The sequence below is a fragment of the Apis cerana genome, linkage group LG9 (genome assembly GCF_029169275.1).
Source record: "Apis cerana isolate GH-2021 linkage group LG9, AcerK_1.0, whole genome shotgun sequence".
In the NCBI taxonomy this organism is placed as follows: domain Eukaryota; kingdom Metazoa; phylum Arthropoda; class Insecta; order Hymenoptera; family Apidae; genus Apis; species Apis cerana.
This window is the reverse complement of record NC_083860.1, coordinates 8,432,422-8,453,727: the sequence shown is the minus strand read 5'-3', so window position 1 is coordinate 8,453,727 and position 21,306 is coordinate 8,432,422. Positions and strand designations below refer to the sequence as shown.

The 21,306-nt window shown below is 27.1% G+C and overlaps 4 protein-coding genes and 1 non-coding gene across 8 annotated transcripts; 2 read left to right on the top strand and 3 right to left on the bottom strand.

The window, feature by feature from the left end:
- Positions 1–159: 159 nt before the first annotated feature.
- LOC107993813 (G1/S-specific cyclin-E1) lies at positions 160–3,973 on the bottom strand. The gene is made up of 3 exons (XM_017050440.3): positions 2,949–3,973; positions 1,864–2,476; positions 160–1,775 (listed from the first exon to the last, which is right to left on the bottom strand). Exons 1-3 carry the CDS (start codon positions 2,960–2,962, stop codon positions 1,029–1,031), a joined length of 1,374 nt encoding a protein of 457 aa, XP_016905929.1. The 5' UTR covers positions 2,963–3,973; the 3' UTR covers positions 160–1,028.
- Positions 3,974–6,292: 2,319 nt separating this feature from the next.
- Positions 6,293–8,558, top strand: LOC107993147 (protein limb expression 1 homolog). Of its 4 annotated transcripts, none has more exons than XM_017049404.3 (4): positions 6,293–6,479; positions 6,823–6,982; positions 7,086–7,432; positions 7,500–8,558. In XM_017049404.3, the coding sequence occupies exons 1-4, from the start codon at positions 6,330–6,332 to the stop codon at positions 7,902–7,904; spliced, it is 1,062 nt and encodes a 353-aa protein (XP_016904893.1). In that variant the 5' UTR covers positions 6,293–6,329; the 3' UTR covers positions 7,905–8,558. The 4 variants fall into 4 exon arrangements, with proteins under 4 accessions (XP_016904893.1, XP_016904903.1, XP_016904911.1 ...); XM_017049414.3 differs by having other exon boundaries at positions 6,340–6,479; positions 6,795–6,982; XM_017049422.2 differs by having other exon boundaries at positions 6,378–6,606; positions 6,795–6,982.
- On the bottom strand, positions 8,480–10,075 carry LOC107993167 (ATP-dependent Clp protease proteolytic subunit). The gene is made up of 5 exons (XM_017049450.3): positions 10,020–10,075; positions 9,571–9,654; positions 9,290–9,424; positions 8,786–9,176; positions 8,480–8,726 (listed from the first exon to the last, which is right to left on the bottom strand). The coding sequence occupies exons 2-5, from the start codon at positions 9,604–9,606 to the stop codon at positions 8,575–8,577; spliced, it is 714 nt and encodes a 237-aa protein (XP_016904939.1). The 5' UTR covers positions 9,607–9,654; positions 10,020–10,075; the 3' UTR covers positions 8,480–8,574.
- Positions 10,076–10,217: 142 nt separating this feature from the next.
- On the top strand, positions 10,218–11,015 carry LOC107993187 (uncharacterized). Its single transcript, XR_009831148.1, has 2 exons — positions 10,218–10,462; positions 10,545–11,015. It is a non-coding gene; the product is annotated as an uncharacterized LOC107993187 (transcript).
- A 2,245-nt stretch (positions 11,016–13,260) lies between these two features.
- Positions 13,261–20,884, bottom strand: LOC107996493 (adenylate cyclase type 10). The gene is given in 28 exon segments (XM_062079479.1): positions 13,261–13,465; positions 13,617–13,755; positions 13,828–13,939; positions 14,031–14,167; positions 14,276–14,474; positions 14,551–14,840; positions 14,905–15,044; positions 15,102–15,416; positions 15,512–15,627; positions 15,727–15,879; positions 15,959–16,173; positions 16,261–16,342; positions 16,431–16,794; positions 16,930–17,007; positions 17,067–17,139; positions 17,204–17,356; positions 17,464–17,555; positions 17,737–18,045; positions 18,162–18,267; positions 18,358–18,516; positions 18,635–18,762; positions 18,832–19,135; positions 19,206–19,471; positions 19,474–19,628; positions 19,723–19,880; positions 19,986–20,109; positions 20,244–20,519; positions 20,597–20,884. Coding segments are annotated over 28 exon segments (4,935 nt in total). The 5' UTR covers positions 20,748–20,884; the 3' UTR covers positions 13,261–13,324.
- Positions 20,885–21,306: the final 422 nt, after the last annotated feature.

Genomic DNA, 21,306 nt, shown 5'->3' with positions numbered 1-21,306 from the left:
TTTCTAGAGGGAACGCTTGTGGCGCCACGTTACTTTTTTTTTTACGGTCGATAATATCGATTTCAACATTCGATCATCGTAAGTTTAATAATTTATATCATAAATAAATAATGAATAAATTTCATATTTTTTGTTTGTTTTATAATAAAAATTGTATGATTAATGATCGGATTTACAAATATTTATTGTCAAATTTTTCATACAAATATGTATAAACAGCCGTGTCTCTATATGCAAGGCAGTGTAAATTGATCACGAAATTTTTAATCATATTTTAATAATTAATAGTTTTATATCTTCACTCGTGCATTCATCCCTTCGTCTGTATTTTTTATTTTTTTAATTATTAGTACTTCACAGTATACATATACATAAAAATACATTCACCCAGCTTAATAACGCATTGTTATAATACGTTGCGTTAAAATAAAGCAAAATATATAAAAGAATACTATTCACAATGTTTTTTTTTATCTTAGTACTAATAAAAATATTATTTTTAAGGACACTTTTCGCAGACATTAATATTGTCTAGATTTATGAAAATGGTAATTATTAATTATCCTAAAATTTTAATATAATGTATTATCAAGTTTCACTGCATGAATATAATCACAGAAGATAGCCATAGGCTTTCATGTAAGTTTACATTCCTCTATGCAAGGCACTTCTTTTAAACGTTCACAATAAAACAAATAATATTAAATAAATTCAGTATCACTATGGACATTATAGAAAGTGATTAACATCTTGTACTATAAGTTTTACTATTACATGATGATATATTGGGAAGCACCATATTATTTACGATAACATACAGTATACTCTGTCATTACCGTGCACTTATGCAATCCCATAGCTTAATAATACATTGTGCATCTTTACAAAAGGCAAAACTGTTTGAAGCAGTTAATGATATTTCCCGAAAAACATATATAATACATTACTATATTTAATTAAAATCATTCACCAGCAGTTAGTAAATGAAATGCTTAATCAAAGACTATGAAATATTTATAAATATTTGATTACGTATATGGATGTAACTGTGGCGGAGGACGTGACGGTGTAGTTGAATTTTTTTGACTACTAGAAGGTGGAGTTAAAAGACCGCTTTCATTTGGACTCTGTCTACCAGATTCAACATTAGAATCAGATTCATTTGTATCAGTAGAAGGTATTTCATCTACTAATCGTTGCTGTGCCTTTTCTAACATGTTTAAATCTACAACATGAGTCTGTATACGGTGTGATTCATCCATTACTATATTAGGCACTGTTGCTTTAAGTCCAGATCCAGAATGAGACTCTACAGGTGTTATTGCAGACCTTAAAAGGCACTGAGAATCTTCTTCAGCAGTTGTCATTGCAAATGGAGTAAGCCATTTGACACAAGGTGCAAGCTGCTCCCATGGAATGCGTGATACTCTTAAAGCACATTCTCTTCCTTGTGTATGATAAATAGCCGCTGCAGCTATGTGACTATAAGGGAATTTTAAACTTCCTTCATCTAATGTAGCTAAATCTAATAATTGAGCTGCCTGAGAATATTGTAAACCTCCATATTGTGGATAAATAAATGCATTTGGTCTTGACCAATCGCCTGATTCAATTTGCATATAAATATTCAGCCAGCCAGGAGCAGTTACTGGAGATAAATTCCATCCAAGACCTTTTAAAATCACTAATTCTTTTCCCAAGATTTCTTCTTCTGTGCATGCTCCATCAGTAACATAAGCAAATTCTGCTATTTTAGGTGGATAAATTTCTTCAACCTATAAAAAGAATAATTAATTATTAATTTAAAAATCATTTATTTATTTATTTGAAAATCATAAATATTGGAATTTGAAACATACAAACCTTGGCAGCTATAAAAAGACATGTAATGCCTATTAATTGTAATTGGTTTTTGGGTACATTTTGATGAATAGATAGATATCTGTCTATGTAATCCATTGCAAGATAATAAGTCTCTCTATGTAGTTTATATACTTCACAAACTTCAATCAACCAATCTAACAAAATTGCTCGCATTCTTGGTTGTAATGTTGGGTGCCTTTGAAACATTTGTGGATTCCTTTGAGTAATAGTCTTTTGATCTCCCAAACACATAAGAGACCAAACTTGAGAACCATCAGCCCAAGGAAATGATGGTAAAGGACTTGGTCTATTTGATGTATTATTAGAAGATGATGGTGTTAAAAAGCATGTTGAAGTTCTTAATTCAGACCATGTAGCTGGCTCTTGTTGCTCTTTCAATGGAGATACTTGATGTTGTGTGCATGAATTTTCTAAAGGATGTACTGTATGACAAGACTCTGTATATGATACATGTGATAATGCTGGTATTTTACTTGGTGGATATACATTTTCTGAATCTTCAGAAATATCTGTTGCTCTTCTTTTACGCTTTGAAGACTGTGTTACTAATTTGCCACCTTGTAAATAAGTCTGTGATTTTTTCCCATGTAAACTGGACAAAATTGAATAAAAAAAAAAAATTATTTTATATTGAAATTACATTAATAATATTAAAATCTTTTTTCGTAAAGAACAAAAAAATTCCATATCTTTGTAAAGCAAGTCAGAATATTTTTGGAAGGTAACAGAATTACGTCTTAATTAACGTCTAATATTTTTTTAAAGTTATGTATATTGCATAGATATATTATAATTTATTGTACATGTTTACAAAGAATATAGGAAATCATAAAATAAAAATTCATGTATATATTATTCATATAACATTATTAAAGCTTCTAAATGGTAAGTACTAAGTAAAGAAGGTTATACATACATAATTCTCAATTTTTTTTTTTAATTAGAAAGCTTAGAAAATTATTTGGATTAATTAAATCTATTTTAAATAAATTTTATATGTTTATGATGAAATATTGGAAGAATTGAATGAAATTTTAAGACCAAATAGAAAGTTATTCGCTCACCTCGTCTGTGGCATTTTGCTCTGAAATTGTCGACGTGTTCAAAAAATATTTCGAACGAGAATGGACCTTTTTAATATGAACACAAATTGATCAATATTTTATTTAAGTATTCACTTAATTATTTTAATATATGCTGAATAATTTTGCCAAGAAAATGCCGAAAAGTAAAAGAGCGCGCAAAGCTCACACGCACCCGATCGCCATAATGCACGTATACTTGGCTTCGTTTGATTCAATATTTTATGTCATAACTTTTTATTTATAAAATGTTTTGTAATACGAAAAGTCTTTAAAGTCCTTTCTGATAGAATTTCAAGCCTCGAGATATCACAGAACAGTAATTCTTCAAAAAAATACGGGACGTGGAACTCGAAGCGCGGGAGACCAGCGCGCGAAACGATGACCAACCCCTGCTTGCAATCTGCCACTGTCACGCCCTCTATATGTATAACATAACCTCAAAGGGGCAAAAAAATTCTAAATTTTTAACTGAATAGCTTCTTCGAAGTTCTATCATTTAATTCCAACACATAAATATCATTATTTTTATATATATACATTGAATTTAAACACTACACAATCGTGGTGCAACGTTGGCGTCCTTTGACAGACGCCTTATTCTTATTATGTTTTTACGAAGTAAAATATTATAAAAAATTGCACAAAGTACTATCCATTAACCGGGGGAAGTATATTTTATTCGAATAACGCGATACATTCGTACTAAAACACTAAATATTACATATAGTCGATACATAAATCCAAGGAATCACAGCACCCACGCGTTCTGCGCAACTACGTTTCCCGCTCGATTTTAACACAACTTTTTCAAAGAATATGAAAAAATATTATTACACTTAAACACATTGTATATAATTAAACTACAATAACTTTGTAATCATGTAAAAACAACTATATACATATAAAATAATACTTCTAAATTGCGAACTGAAGTTTACGATTACTTTCGCGGGAACGCCAAACCTGCAGGCACCGGTCATGTATTTGTGGCGCTGCTGTGCATTAGTATAAGCGATTTCTATTGGTCACAGCGAAGAGCACAGCTGGCGCTCAGCTGATCTACCGTACACACACACATGTATTAATGCATGCATCCACTTACGCCCTGACCACGCGGGAAATATACGCGCGTAAATTGCTTCTTCTTTGAACATAAGTTATAATTGTAAAATATAAAAACAAAATTTTTTGTTATAGTTCTTTAGATATTATCAATTAATAATATTTATAATGTTTCTTTAAATATATAAATTGTTTATTTAATTATATTAAAAATATTTATATTTTAATATAAAATATTTGTTTATTTATTAAAATAATATATCTATAACCATTCATATATTATTAATATTAATCTGAGTCGAAAAAATTAATAAAAAATTAATTTTCTTAATGTAATCACAGATAAAATATAATGTAGATTTAACATCTTGTAGAATTTAGTATTATATGAACTGAAATACTGATCTTATAAAATCAATGGTTGTTTTGCGCCCTCTGTAATTTAGAATGACTATATTAGGCACTATATTTTGTCAGAGATGAAGTATAAGATAGATTTATCACCCTATGAAACTTCATGTTTCATATTCTAATATCATATAAAAAATTTTATGACTTTTATATATATAAAAGTTTATATAATATAAGTTTTAATATAATATAAATATAATATAAGTTTTAGAAATCAATAAATCAAAAAATTCTTATTTTTTTATAGTTATAGTTTAATATAAATATTAAAATTACGTATTAAATAGCACATATTAATTTTAACAAATAATAAATTTAAAACTAAATTCTGCATTGTCCAATGATAAAGTTTAAAGTTAATAATTTGAAAGTATAAACAAGACTCAAGATAGATTTAACATCTAATATAAAATTTTTTTTCAGTAGTCTAAAATTATTTTCTTTACTATTTTAGTTTCTTTTGTCATTTTCAATATTATCGATTTATTAGAAAATAATATTAGATTAAATATAGAAATTAATTATATAAATATATAATATATAAATATAGAAATATAGAATAATTATATAAATATAGAAATATAGATATAAAAATAAAATTAGATTGGAATTGAAATTAAAAAAATTATTGAACATTAAATTCTATATATATATATATATATATATATATATGTATATAGTTTATATGATTGTAAAATATATTAATCAACAATATGATTGTATTATAATCATATTTTTAACATAATCAGCATTTAGCAGCAGAACTATTTTTAATTTTTCATTAAATTTTACGACTTTGTTATATTTTTGAACGAATATAATTATAGAATTAAAATGATAAATATGATAAAAATGCAAAGTAATATTTAGTGATTATAGATAGAATTCTTGGTACGTTAAAACAGACATGCTGTAGAGCGGGTTGCAGAATTTGAGGAGCAGAAAAATCAAATAATATTTAGAAATTTAAATTATATTTAGTCATTAATTATATAAATATTTTATTAATGAATTGCAAATTTTAATTCTTTATCTTTCGTGATAGGTTAAATATTTAAATATTCAAATATTAATTTGAATTAAAAACTCGAGAACTTATGATCATGCTCAATATTTTTCAATAAGTAATATTGTAATTTTTATTATTACAAACTTAAAATTTGGTACAAATGTATATATAATTGTTAAATTCCAATTTAAAATTTTAAATATTTTTTTAAAGCATGTAAAAGACATAATAAAAAATTATTGATTTTTTGTATAATTGATATTTCAAAAATATAAGATGCAAAGTAAGATGATAAATTCATTTTTATTGTAAAAATAGTAAGTATGAAAAAATGTTAATTATGATTTTCATTTTTTATGTCGCTCTTTTTTATCAACTGATCATTATAGTTTCCTAATAATAACATATGGCGCTTTATTCACTTGTATAACTTAAATACTAGTTAGCTATCTATCTTAAACATTTGTAATGCTGTTTTTATACTTTTTATATATATGGATTTATTATTTATATTTTATATTATATATATCCTTTAAATATATTAAAATTTAATATATTTAAAGTATATTTTATATTATTATTGAAAATTATACAAATATATTTTTTAACATTTATCATTTATATAATTAACATATGACTTCATTACTATACACTATTTTTAATAGATATAACTATATATCTTTAAAATAAGATAAAATGACAGATCAATTTAAAATAATATTCTATTATTGAATACATATTTTCTTTAATATTATTCTTTTTTCAAATATATATGTATATATTTGATCATGGGTTCCATATTCTTAAAATCCGATACTGTGCTTGATAGAGAATGTTGATAATCAGTTGGCAATCCTCGGTGATAATATCACCGTAGCATGGGGTACTTGATCGAGGTAGACAGCCCTGGTTTTCTGGAAGTCGTCAGTGGGGCCATTAAACGCGTTATATGTGTATTGCAATTTGATCCCGTAGCGCTCGATCGGAGAGTAATTTACGCGAATTCCTGGGCATCCGGGTCTCTGCAGGTGGGCCATCAGGGTTTCTTTTCACGTCTGATGTGTTCAGTGTCGCAGCAATTGCTTCCCTGTTTCTTTGCTCATATAACATTTAAGACTTGTCATTTACTAATATTATTTCGTTGACTTTAGCTACGTATGTAATTAAAGTTTTCTATATTATCAATTTATTTTTTTTCCTTCTATAATTATTTAATTTTTAATTCCAATATTGAATTAAAATTTTCTCTGGTACTTTATTTGCAATTATTTTTTTAATCTGAAGTTTTTTATTATCAATTTATTTTATTATTCAATCAGAAATAGTAATAATTACATTTATAGGACGTAAATATACATGAATTTTTGAAAGGTGATGCAGGGCATAATGCCAGTTAAAACAAAATCTCGTGTTTCTGAAAATATGGGTATCACAGGTGGATTGGTAGATGCCAGAGACAAACAAGTGTTAAAGGAAGCAGTGGAAGCAGTTGTTAACAGCTTTGCTAAACATACTCAAGGCTATGGAAGAGGTATAAATATCTTTTTATATTTTTTTATATCTTTATATATTTCTTTTTAATTAATATTAAATTTTACATATACATATATTATTTTATTCTGTATTTATTATAGTAAATGTGGTTGAAGCTTTGCAAGAATTTTGGCAAATGAAACAAAGCAGAGGAACAGAATTAAGAAATGGAGCATTAGTTATTTATGAATCTGTGCCTGGTACTAGTCCACCTTATGTATGTTATGTAACTCTTCCTGGAGGTTCTTGTTTTGGTAGTTTTCAAAATTGCCCAACTAAAGCAGAGGCTCGTAGATCAGCAGCAAAAATTGCTTTGATGAATTCTGTTTTCAATGAACATCCAGCTCGTAAAATAACTGATGATTTTATAGAAAAAGCTGTTGCAGAAGCAAGAGCTAGTTTTGCTAAACCTTCTGCAACTTCTAATGGTGTTGGTAATCAAGCACAGGTATGTTCTGAATTATATATGTTATTCATGAGAATTGAAATATTACATTAAATTATTCAATTTTTAGGGAAATGGAGATGAGAAAGAAGATCCAAATACAGGTATAGGTGCATTTCGTTTTATGTTGGAATGTAATCGTGGAAGAACGATGCTAGAATTTCAAGAATTAATGACAGTCTTTCAATTACTTCATTGGAATGGATCTTTGAAAGCAATGAGAGAAAGGCAATGCAGCAGACAAGAAGTAGTTGCTCATTATAGTCATCGAGCTTTAGATGATGATATGCGTAGCCAAATGGCATTAGATTGGGTAGCAAGAGAACATGAAAGCGGTGGTGGAGTTGTTGCTATGGAATTGGCTTTGGCTGAAAGAGAACTGGAAGCAGCGCGTTTAGCTGGAAGAGAACTTAGATTTCCTAAAGAGAAAAAAGATATATTAATGCTTGCACATGCTCAAGTATGCCCTCAGTGATTTTCACATAACAATTGTGCAATTAATATACAAAAAAAATCAGTTTTATAAAAACTGGTATTAGGGGAATATATGTTTTTTAATGACATACAATGTCACTATATTGTGAAATATTTTATTGTTGTTTAACAATAAGATACGTAATTAATTCCGTCCTTTTTACGAAGTATTTTTGGTGATAATAGAGTAATAATAAAATTATAAATTTTATTTTTAAGAATGCTTTAAGCGCGTGACTGCCATTATAAACTGCGATACATACAAGATAAATCATTTGAGTCAAAATTAATTATTAATTGTATATTATATAAGTATATTTTGGTACAAAATCTTGTCTTCCATAATTTCATGTAGTTTTTCCTATAATTATAGCATCATATATCTTTAACATATTGCGAGAATGCTTGGTGATATATTGCTTGCCTGATGAATAATATATAAGTGATATGATTGATTTTTCATCAATACATTTATGTTCATCATTTATGAAATCGTTATTCTATGTTATATATTTACATAATATTTACAAAACATAAACACATTTGCTATACTTAAAGTTACATACATGATATAAATTGTTTTAAAAATATTTTATTACTATTTTTAAATATTGATAAATACATGTTTTAATAAAATTTCATAATTTTAAGCATATTTTATTTAATCCTAATTAAGGTTGAGTGGAAATTTCAAGAACAGCTTTAGGCATTTTTGTGCTATCTGGTTCATCTTCTTGCATTGGATGTGATAGTACTTTATCTATAATTCCAAATTCTTTTGCTTCTTTAGGACTCATGAAATTATCCCTTTCCATACATCGTTCTGTAAATTTATAATATATTATAAAGATTTGTGTAATATGTTTTTACAAATTAACATACCTATTTTTTCCAGATCTAAACCTGTATGTTTTACATATAAATTATTAATTTGCTTTTTAAGCTTTAATATTTCTAGAGCTTGTATCTGTATGTCAGTAGCTTGACCAGATACACCTCCTGATGGCTGATGTGTCATAATTCTTGCATTAGGCAATGAATGGCGCATACCCTTTGTTCCTGCTGCCAATAATAAACTTGCCATTGAGCATGCTTGTCCTACACACCATGTTGCAACAGGAGGTAGAACATATTGCATGGTATCATATATACCAAGTCCAGCTGTGACACTTCCACCAGGTGAGTTAATATACATATGAATTGGATTTTTACTATTTTCTGATTGAAGAAATAGAAGTTGAGCTATCACTACTGAAGATACATTATCTGTGATCTGTAAAATTTTTGATTCTTTAACTTGAAAATTAATGATAAATTAAGAATTTTAAAACTAAATTTATAATTAATTATAATACTAAATTAAAGAAAAAATATATTAAGCTGTACCGGGCCCATTAAACAAATAATTCTTTCTTTTAAAAGACGCGAGTAAATGTCATATGCACGTTCTCCTCTTCCACTTTGTTCTACAACAACAGGTATAAAATTTAGATATCGCTTGCTTACTTTTTGACCAGGAACCTATAAATTTAATGCTATTAATGATTGAAATATAAAATTATAAATATAAATTAAATGTTTAAAAGTTTAAAAATAATAGTATCAAATTATATGAATAATTAATTAATAATATTAAATCATATGATTTGATATTTTGAAATACTTACAAAAATTTGTAACAGATTACTAAATTTTCTTAACATTTTTATAATTTTACGCTTATTATGATCATTAAACTTGGATATATATTGCTGCAAATAATACTTTACATAATAAACTAATGAGTAGTTTGAAAGATCTTTGTTAAGAAATTAAAGAATAAAACATAACCTAAATAAAAATTTATTAGCATAACTTATTATAATACCAAAAAAAAGATTTTTCATTAATATAGTTACATCAATTGTATGATAATTGAAAAAATTGATCTAAATATTTAATTTATCGTACAATTGTTTTAAGCTCTTGTAGGTTATATTTTATTTCTTTTAATTAGATTTTTTTTTACACAAAGAAATTTTTAATATATTCCATTTTTCATCTTCAACTTTCTATTCGAACAAATCAGTTAATCCAATTACAAAGAATTTTTTATGAAATGGCAGTCAAAACTAACTTGTCCTAAGTGCGACGTAAATAGGCTATTTCTTTATACAATGTGTTTTATTTATTTACATAATTTTTTTACATAGCTAAATTTATTGGTAGCATTAAAAACATTATGCTTGTAATATATAATTAAAATAATTTTCTATATATATTTAATGTAATACATATGAATAATCTGTAATGTTTTTATTATTCGCAATCATGTAAATCTGCTTTATGTAATCACAACATAAATGAAGATAGTAAACAAAGAAAAAGTAAAATAACTAGAATAAGTGAGAAAAAAACGTAGATTTTTATCATACGAAAGTTTTATGAGATAGAAAAGAAATAATTTATAAATTTTAATTTATAATAATTTATAAATCATCGTAAACTTATTTGTTTTTAGTATTTAGTAATTAATAAAATTTTGTTTGAAAATTGAGGTTATCTTTTTTTTATTTTGATGTAAGAATTTTTTAATTATGTAATGTATTATATAAAAATCTATAAAATTTTAATGTATCTATGTAAATATGTATTTTTCTAGAAACAATGAATATATTTACATTATTTAGAAGTACTTGTCAAACTATAGGATTTATTGCTTCAAAACTGTCATCCGTGGAATCATTTACAAGAATTATAAATAATAATATACATCATACATATAATAAACAGTATTCAAATTTTTCAAGCATGCATGTAAATAAAATTACATCTAAATTACTTCAACCATTACTACCAATATATAATGTTACATGTGGTTTAAAAACAAAAACTTTATTACATCGAAGATGTAAACATTGTTTATTAATGTGGAAAAATGATAGGAAATACATAATATGTAAAGCAAAACCAAGACATAATCAAATGGAAAGAGTTAAAAGGGAAAAAAACACATGGATATTAACACATGCTACACAAAGTAAAATAAGAGAATGGTAAAAAAATGGCATTATGTAAAATAGATAAATGTTTAAATTATGATTTAAAATAAAATGATTTAAAACGAATTTATGTTTGTTTCACTTATATTTTTCAGGATTTAACTTTCACATATGGTTTTTTATGGATTTTATAATAATTATAAAACTAATATCATTTAAATTATTTGTAAATGTTTATTTATTTATAGAATTCTATTTAGCACCTATATACACTAGATGCTGAAAAAAAAATTATTATTTTTTTTTATTTTATAATATATTTATTAATTAAAAACTTACTATAAGGAGGACAAGTAAAAGTGCAAACATTGCGTAATGTTGTATATGGGCGATATTTATTAAAATAACATGCAAAACCTCTAGGCATTGTAGGAACAAAAGGAAGGATAGTGGAATAACAAACCTGTTGAAATATCATTTTATTTATGCAGGAATTTTAGACTGTACATATATCTTTTAAACATACCATATTAGAATTACGAGGCAAAGGTTGTAAAAATAATGCAGAAGATACTGGCGATGTACAAGAGGATGAAGGTGCAGCTTGCATTTTTAATTAATATAAATTTATTTGTATACGTATTAATAATATTTATTTATATATTTATAAATTATTTTTGCTGGAATTATATATATATATGTATATATATATATATATACATATATATATATATATTATATAATACACACATATATATATTTAACTAATAATGTATTTATATAATATTGTATTTATTTTAATACTAGAATTTTATCAATTATTTCAAAGTAAACTCAGAAAAAGAATTGAAATTTTGCCACTGTCATTTGTTTCGAATTTCATTTTTTATATAATATTGAATTTCATTAATTATATAATAATGTTTTATATAGATATAGATATATAATATATTATTACATGTATATTATATATAATATAATATATAAATAATATTATAAATTTTTTTATATAATAATATTCAATACATTTTATGTGTATTGGTATACTTAAAATATATGATCGTTGTTATACGTTTAGCAATTAAATTGAAGAAAAATTTATAAATTGGATTAATATAAACAAAAATATTCTTAAAACAATAAATTAAAAATATATAGTAATAAAATATAATAAAAATAAAATAATAAACTATACTTTTAAAATTATTAAATCTAATAAATGATTATTATATTATATATTAGTTATAATATATTTATAATAAAAATCTGTTATAAAATAAATTAATAAAATTTAATATTATAAAATTAATAAAATAAATAAAATTTTAAAATTATATTTAAATATTTTATATTTTAAATTATTCGTTTGAGGCTATGAATAATTATTGATATACCATTGATACAATTTATAACATTCAATCTTGCTCGTCGAAATTATGGTTACGATAGAAAGAAATCATCAATTGCGCTTCGATCGCTGTATAATTTCAGTATGATATAAGTAAGATATGTGTATTCGATTTTGTATATAATTTAAAATATAAATTGATTTATACATACTTTAATTTAATATATGTTTTATTAGTGAGAATAGTGTTAATTTTGAATTAACTTCATTGCATCATTATTTTATCAATTTAATTGATTAAAAACTTTAATAGAATCTATTTCATTCAATTTTTATATTTTGTATTTTTGGAAAAATATTTTTGGCATTCAAAGATCATAAAAGATTAATTTTTGTCATATCCATTTATATTAAATTTTTAGTTTTTATTATTCATATAATATATTTTATTATATTATTATATTATATTATATTATTTTTAGACTTCTTTAATTTTTATGTTAAATTTCTTCCTTTCTCCATGTTTTAAATCTTCCTGAATTTTTTTTTGAAAATTAATTTCAATAATTCACATTTTTTTTTTTCTAAATTAATCTCATGTCGTCTCCAGTGAGATTTAACAATTGGAACCGCTTTCCAAAGCATAGCCTATGATTAATTTTATTATAAATATTATAATATTAAAAAGTTTATTTAAAGCAATGTCAAACTAAAAATTGTGCATATTAAATTTAATTTAGATTTTGCAATATTTTCTTTGAATATTTTGGTTATACAGATTGGATTATAAATTTTATTATTTGTGGGATATTATGGGATTTTTCATTATCAATGAAATTCTACGATTATTAATATTAAGATGAAAATGTTTCCTTATTAATAGATTTTTTTGAATCATAATCGGAAATATTTATTATAATTGTGAGTTCAACATTATATATATAATATATATGTATATATTCTTCCAATATAATATATAAAAAGAAGCTATCTTTATACAGATAAAAAAAATTTCGTTTTTAGTAATATTTTGCTGTTGTATATATTTTATTATTATATTATAACTATTTTAATTAAAATTATAATAAAAAATTACAAAAAAAGATAATTTGGCAGAGGAAAAGTAAAGACTACCATATGTGAATTATTTGCATTAATTTCATCCCATTTATCTACCTTCGAGATTTCTTTCCACATTTCTGTATGTAGAGGAGAAATTCCGCTTAACCAAACCTGAAAATATATTTTTAAATATTTTTACAATATATTATTACAATATTATTTTTCTATATTTAAACAAAAAATATATCAAATGATTTTCTCTTATTTAATTAATTATTTTTATTTTGAAAACACAAGTATTATTTCTAATATTAAACGAAACCTTTTCACAATGTTGTGCCCATATGAGAATCAATTTATTTTCCATTTTTTCGCATATTTTTTTTACTTTTTTTAACATCTTTATTGCTCTACTTTTTTGTGATTTTATCATCCAATAATATGCTTTTAATAACATATATCTGTAATTTCAAACATTTTTTTCCGATTTCATAATTTTATTTTACAATTAAAGTTTTATTAGTTTTATATACCTGGGAATTGTAATTATAACAATCTTGGTCACTTTTTTTGCATATTTAAACATATTTTTTATTTCTCTCATAGTAATAGTTGCAGCCATATTTCTGGTGTTTAATTTATGCACTATATCGATGAAATTTTATTATAAATAATATATAATTTATTAAATTATCTTTATAATTTTGCAATAAATTTTTTTAATAAAAATTTATACCATAAAGAATTAATAATCCTTCGAGTTTTTTTAAAAAAGTTATTGTTGCTGCTACTATATGTTCATCCATAATAGGTGTTTCTATGATTCTATTTCTCCATACTTTTGCAGCATCCCATTGTTCAGTTCTAATGCACCTTTAAGAAAAATATATCAATTTCTTTTTTATCAAATAATATCAATCGTATATTTTTTTCAGTTTTTTAGAGAGAACAAGAACAATCATTTATATATTATATATATACCATAGCCACATGCATGTGAAATATCGATTTTCTGCTTCTGGATTGTATAAACTTATCATTCGTTCGCCCTCATGAAGAAAATATTGTTCGCAAATTTGGAAAGATACAATTGACATTCCGGTATCTAAATAAATGTCAGCGCAAAGTGCATAATACCAAGTACGTCCAGATTTATCAAAATGATTCTGGGACACAAATTCTACAAAATCGTGAAAAATATTTACAAAAATGATTTTATTACATTTACTATTTAGACATCGTAAATAAATCATTACCTAATTCTCTTAATTGAGTGATTGCTTCCGAGAGTCGGCAAGACAGTAATAACAAATGAATTAATCGTGGTAGCATCAATATTTTCAAGGATGTGGATCCAATCATACTGGCTATTCTATTAGTAATGAAACCAATGTGGATGGCTTTCGCACAGTCTGCTCTTAACCATCGAGAAAAAAATATTGCCGCATAAAGCCGGGCGATCACTTTTAGTTCTTGAGCTTCGAGTACTCCTGTCTTCTCACTAGAAATAAGAATACCCTTCTCTTCTAAATAAGGTATGATATATCTGGAATTGAATAAAAATATATTGTTAAAATATCGTATCCTAATCGTGCTATAAAAATTCTCACCTATCTTGATACATATGTGCAGTGATTAACATATTGCTGAGCGATATACAGAGAGTATACGTATCCTTACTAGTTAGATCCAAAGCTGCGTTCAAACTCCAAATTGCTGCTAAACGAGCGTGCTTCTTCATTCCTCTAATCTATACAATGGAACGTAAATGTACCAACTTCAAATAATTTTAAATAACTCAACTTACCCTGTAGAGTTTAAACATTTGTATCAAACATGTTGCTAATTGTTTAGTATAATCCTGATACTCCTCTTCGAAATATTTAATATCTTTCATAAAAATGAATTTTAATTTCAGATTCAATAATTGCATTATCGAGTTTATATCGATCATCATTTCAAGTTTTGGAAATTTATATCCTAAATTTAACATTGCCTTTTCGAATAATTCTTCAGCTTCAAAAATAGAGCCAGTTTCAAGAAGGCATTGGCCTTGAAGAATTTGTATTTTTGCAGCAAAAAAGGGGAAAATAACTATTTCGTTTTCGTCCAATTCAAGTAGCTTTAGATAGATAAGATTTCAAGTATTTCGATTAATTTTAAAGAAATTTCATAGATATTCAATTTTTAGAAAAGAAATTTTAGAAATTTCAATACCTTTTCGAGAACATCTTCGCTTTCTTTTAAAAGCTTTCTAGCTTGAGGTATATTAAAAGAAACTATACAAATTTCTGAAAACTCTAAAAGAGCAGTTAGTATTATGTCCAGTTTTCCTAAAATAGAACGTTTTAATAAGTAGAATGTTTGCGTATATTAATATATATTATGTTAATTGCCAATTAAGTGAATTATATTTTAAGGAATATATTTACCAATACCGCGACAATGGTCAAGCATTTGAGTGTACGTAGTCATCAATATCAGATCACATAGGCAATTGGAAAAGTCCAAATCCGAAAATGTGAGTGTTGGTTTTCTTTCGATAGTTCGAAATATGTTCATACAAGTAAGAAATATCTTGCCTTCTATTATTTAACATATCTTAATGACATCCAAATGAAATGATCGAAAGTTAAAAACAATTTTTAAAATATTTCAACTTACTTTTCTTCTTCTCATCTTCTTCCTCTTCATAAATATCTTCTTCGAATATTTCATCTAACTGCGTTATCGTTTTCTTTCTTTGTTCTATTTTCGATACCTCTCCTAATAATTTTACGAATCGACCTTCTCCGCAAGAAATACACCGTCTTGTATGATATTGTAAATATTTCAGTGCTTGATTGTGCAACTCTATTTTTTGATTTTCTGTCAGTAATCTATTTTACAATAAATTAAAATTTTTTAATACATCTTTCTTGACATAATAATAATTTGCTCGTATTAAAAAAAAAAAAAATTGATACCGATAAGTAGTTTCACGGAACATCGTCATTTTGAATCTTATCAACCCACAAGAAGCATATTTTGGCAAATCTTTCAATTCATCTGAGGAAACGTATCTTTTCATTAATACGAGTCAATTATTTATACGATTTATTCATTTCTATATCAATACGTTGCAATTAATACGTACCTGGAATAGTAAGGCCGATACACTTGCAGAAGACATCTGAGTCATTATTTCGTATATTTTTGATAAATATTATAGGGCCTTTAGTTTTGGTAAAATCCCCAATTGCGCAGCCAAAGATTCGTATTTCGAAGAGTTTCGTAAGAGCTAATAAATTATGCATTTCTAAATCATCAATCATATTTCAGAAATAACAAATATATGCGTTACCAAGACCGATGTCTCTTTTAGAAGTGATGGCCATTAAACTTTCTAACATGTGTCTATTTACAGTTTCCCCGATCACGGAAGCACATTTCAAAATAAGTTGATCAAGAGGTGTCAATGAATCGAAAAGCTTCAATATCATAACTGATATAAATATTTTCTGTTATTCTTGATATTTTCTATTATTTATCGATACGATGCCAATATATAATAAATGAATTATTTTTTTTCTACCATCCATCGTAATTTCAGAATTTTCGTCCTCGTACACGAAGTCTTTCGAAATGTTGCAAACGGCGATCTTAGTCTCCTCGGGGTCTATACTCAAATGTCTATGCATATTTTCTGGCCTTGTTATCAAAGGCTTGCTTTCCTGAAGTGAAACGTTATTATTCTATATAAGGATAAATCTTTGGTTAACGAAGAACGTACCTTATAACTTGCCATGTACATCTGCCATCTATCATCGCGAACATCGGTAATTTCATCTATGTGCGAAACAAGTCTGATGAAAATTTCATCGAATTAGTATTTATGCGTTAGGTATGAGCATTGATTTTCAAATACACCTTTTTAACATATGTGGAGGAGGTAACACGTAACCTTTATTATTCGCTTCTCTTTTCGTTATATGTAGTATTTCTATATCTCCAACTTGAAGAAGACTCAATAGATAACTTTCGATCCAACCAGGATTACCGAGACTTTTTTCCTGTATTATTCTTAAAAAAAAAAAAAGAAGATATTCCGGTCGAGTATTATAACAAAAGAACTTGAACGGTTGTAAATGTTCGGATTTTATAATTTTTAATAAAAAAATTTGGTTTACTTTTCAAGCTCCGCGGGTAGACCATTGACGTTAAGCATCTGACACGCTAACGCAGCATGATACCACTTGTCTATTCCAAGCAATTCTATTATCTTTTAACAAACGATTTTACTTATTATTGGTATATACGATTTACATTTATTAAAGAAGAATTAAACAAGTTACTAGTGTTCTGCTAAGAATATTGAAGAATATTGGGAAGTCCGTGCCTACTTTCCGCCCAATGCTAATCACAAAGAAGATTATATCTTTTTTCATGAAAACGTCAAATACCTCTAAGGAATTTGGGTCGCTATATTCCGCATCATCTATGATATTCACCCACAACTCTCTGAAACTACCTTTTATTAATTTTAATAAGAACTTCCTTAAAAGCTTTCGTTTCTGTGTCTCGTTTAAATCGTTGTAATTAGAAGTGATAGGGAATTTTACGTTGAAAGGTTCATTGAAAACACACAGGAAATACGGGTATTTCACCTTTCCTAGACGCAAAAGTAGTTTATCCTCGCGTTCTTTTTGCGTGGACATCGCGGTAAAATCGAGAGCTTTTGAAAATATTAAATTCATCATCATGTACGGGTTCTGCACTGAGAAATAAATCACGTTTGGTTGGTGTCAAGGATTTGAAAAAGAAACGTTAGTTATATCGCTATAATATTGAACTCTGAAGTTTTATAACAATTGAATCAAGTATGAACCTGGCTATCTTCTGGTTGCAAGTTAATATAATTATAACGTATGTTCGGTGAAATATTCCGTGTAAATTCATCTAGCAATCTTGTCTTTCCTATTCGTGGTTCACCCCTTTGAATCCAAATGGATTGGAAAATATATTATATCAGGGATAAAATATTTTAATGATGATGAGATGAAAAAAACGATAAGGACAATTACTTTATAACAAGCGTGTTGTATTCTGGTCGTGGACCACGTTCTTCTTTATTTATAGTGTTATACTCTATCATTTTTGTTAACATCGATTTAAACGTTTTAATTTCATTGATTCGATCGAGTAAAGGATATGAATTCCAAATTAAATACGACGAGACGAACCTATTATTATTATTATAATTATTATTAAATTTAATAATTATGTCATAGTTTTTTAAAATACTAATTATACATATCGTATAAACATTATACAACCGGTATATATCAGAAATATATTTACTTTGGATGTTCTTCGAACTCGTATATCGGTCCAATATGTGAGATCCCCTTCAAGTATTTTGGCTCTTGTAAAATGAAATGACTAGCCTCCAGATGAGAATGAAGAAAACTTTCTCGATCACAAATCACCTACCGATTCTTCATTATTTTCCCTTGTCTTCTCTGCAAAATAACATTTAAAGATCCGCTAATTCTTACCTTGTCCTTATAAGCTACCATAAGCCTCGCAGCTTTATTCACCGACGTTCCGATCACTGTATATTCCCTTCGCAAAATATGTCCAACTACTCCACAATACGTCATCCCTGTGGTCACAGCTACGGTCACGGATTTAATATTTTTCATCTCCGTGAGAGTGGATCTTAATTTAAACGCGCATTTCAAACCGATCTGCGACTCTAATTCGTGCTTATCGCCTCTTAAACCGAACACGCAGAGGAACATCAAATCTTTGTCGAAGAGGGACGTCTTGTTCACGCATCCGTGCATTTCACCGACGATCCTTGGATCGAAAGGAAAGTGAAAGGAGCGTGCGAAGGGAAATGTGAAGGGAAGAGAAAATAGACTCTTACTGGCACACAAATTTATAAACGATATTCACTAAATTAACTAAAGCTTCTTTGTACACATCGACGGTAATCGCATTGATGAACAGAATCACCACTTGTCTCATTTCGGTTAGATATTCCAATGGTTCGTCCATTTCCACGGAACGAACGACAGGTCTCAACATGTAACTTTTTAAAGCTCCTTTCAGATGACTTTCTGCCGCTTTTATAACTTTAGGCCGTACTAAAACATGCGTTTCTAAGCATAGAATTTCTTTATTTCGACACACGATACGATTCTCTTACAGCTGTAATCGACCTCCTCGAACTTTTCATGCTCGTATCGTTGCCTGGTCAGCAATTCGTCCAATTCAGGTTCTTCCTCTATACGCATTCTGGCTATGATGCTTGGATCGTATTTTTCTATCGTATATTCCTCCTCCTCTTCTGAATAAAATAAAATAATTTACTTTTTAATAAGTAGTCGCGATGAAAAAATCGAAAATCGACGAGTGAAATGGAATAATTTTAATTACAATACCTTCCTCGGTTATTTCATCTTCCCTTGATACCACTTGATACCACATGGCTGTGCAAGTTATAATAAGGGTGTGTATACCATCGGGAAGTGTTTCATGGATATATTCGTGCGGATTCACCCATTGCCAGCTACTCGGAGCTACTATGATATCGCCTCCTCTAATGTAATTAACGCGAACGATGATGATTTCTTAAATTATCGTGATGAGATAATTAAACGTGAGATTTATTTATTTTTTCTTTCTTTTTTTTTTTTTTAATTACCGACAAAGGCCTTCAGCAAATTTCACATCCCATACCGGTTTTCCGGTGATAATGTAGTAAGACATGGTGTCTGGATCTCCGATAGACGTGAAATATATTTTCCCAGAAGCAATTGCCAATTTTACTTTAAGAAACAACGTCGAACAACGTAATTTCAATAAATTTTGTATTTCGATTTACGTTCGATTGTTACGCTTAAAAGATATGTTTGTCTCCCTCTCCCTCTCTCTCTCTCTCTTTCTCAGCCAATGAACAAACCTTTAAGAGTGACTCCAATTTCAGTTTCGTAAGTTCCAAAGTGTTTCTGAATGATGCAAGCAGTTTGCATCGCTGTCACGGCCAAATCTCGCATCATCATCCCTTTGTGAAGCTTCCACATCACTATGAACGCGTCCCCGGAAAATTTCAACACGTCACCTTCGTGATAAAGTATTTCTTGCACCATAGCACCGATATAAGAGTTCAATGTCTCCGATAATTTCGATGGCCCGCCTTTTCCAATCTTAGTGTATTTCTCGGCGAGCTCTGTGAAACCTTGACAGAAAAAATTCTTTTCCTATCCTTTTCTGTGGATTTAATTTTTTTTATTCGCTATGAAATCGTTATTATACCCGACACATCGCCAAGCATTAAAGTCGTGTAATACATTCGAGTTTTATAATCGTCGTAATAATCCAATATTTCATCCGGACACATCGAGGCAAATATTTTCGTGTGATATTCGATTCTCATCCGTGCGATTTGTGATTTTTTATCTGTCATTGTAATATCATATTCTCTCTTTCTTCTTTCTTGCTCTGTCCATTATATTTACGATTTATCATCAGGATAATACGTAAATAATTAATATATACACGAAATTTAGGTTACATCGAATTACCGGTGCGTATCTCCAATTTGCGAGTTTTTCTTCGCATAGCTCTAGCATATTCAGCTTTTTCGCGTGCCATTTTCTATCTACGTCTATTTTCAAACAATCTAATTTGATTCAATTTTATATTAATTGAACAACTTTGATTTTTTCTTATACAACGAAAATAATATTATCAATGTAAATGATTTTCTTTTATATAAAAAATTATTAAGCAACTTCAGTATGATCAATCAATAGATCATATACCATCAAATATTTTACATTGCAAATGTAAACTATTTCATTTTTTATGTGTCAAGATTAATAATGAGAAGATTTATATATATATATATAAAAATTTATTATCATGTTCAAGAATTATGTTCAAGAAATAATAGTACCATAAGTTCTTTTTCATAAGTGTATTTATTCAATTCAATATCAGGTTTATAATCAAAATTCTTGGAG

What these genes read in the sequence shown, in the direction of transcription:
- LOC107993813 (XM_017050440.3), bottom strand. An exon ending in GTCTTTTTATAGCTGCCAAG is followed by an intron (nt 1,776 to 1,863) that starts GTTTGTATGTTT and finishes TTCTTTTTATAG; the next exon opens with GTTGAAGAAATTTATCCACC.
- LOC107993167 (XM_017049450.3), bottom strand. Translation starts at nt 9,606, where the DNA reads ATGTTAAGAAAATTTAGTAATCTGTTACAAATTTTT. An exon ending in TTATTTGTTTAATGGGCCCG is followed by an intron (nt 9,177 to 9,289) that starts GTACAGCTTAAT and finishes AAAATTTTACAG; the next exon opens with ATCACAGATAATGTATCTTC. An exon ending in TTTAGATCTGGAAAAAATAG is followed by an intron (nt 8,727 to 8,785) that starts GTATGTTAATTT and finishes ATAAATTTACAG; the next exon opens with AACGATGTATGGAAAGGGAT.
- LOC107993147 (XM_017049404.3), top strand. Translation starts at nt 6,330, where the DNA reads ATGGGGTACTTGATCGAGGTAGACAGCCCTGGTTTTCTGGAAGTCGTC. An exon ending in GGGCATCCGGGTCTCTGCAG is followed by an intron (nt 6,480 to 6,822) that starts GTGGGCCATCAG and finishes AATTTTTGAAAG; the next exon opens with GTGATGCAGGGCATAATGCC. An exon ending in GTGTTGGTAATCAAGCACAG is followed by an intron (nt 7,433 to 7,499) that starts GTATGTTCTGAA and finishes TTCAATTTTTAG; the next exon opens with GGAAATGGAGATGAGAAAGA.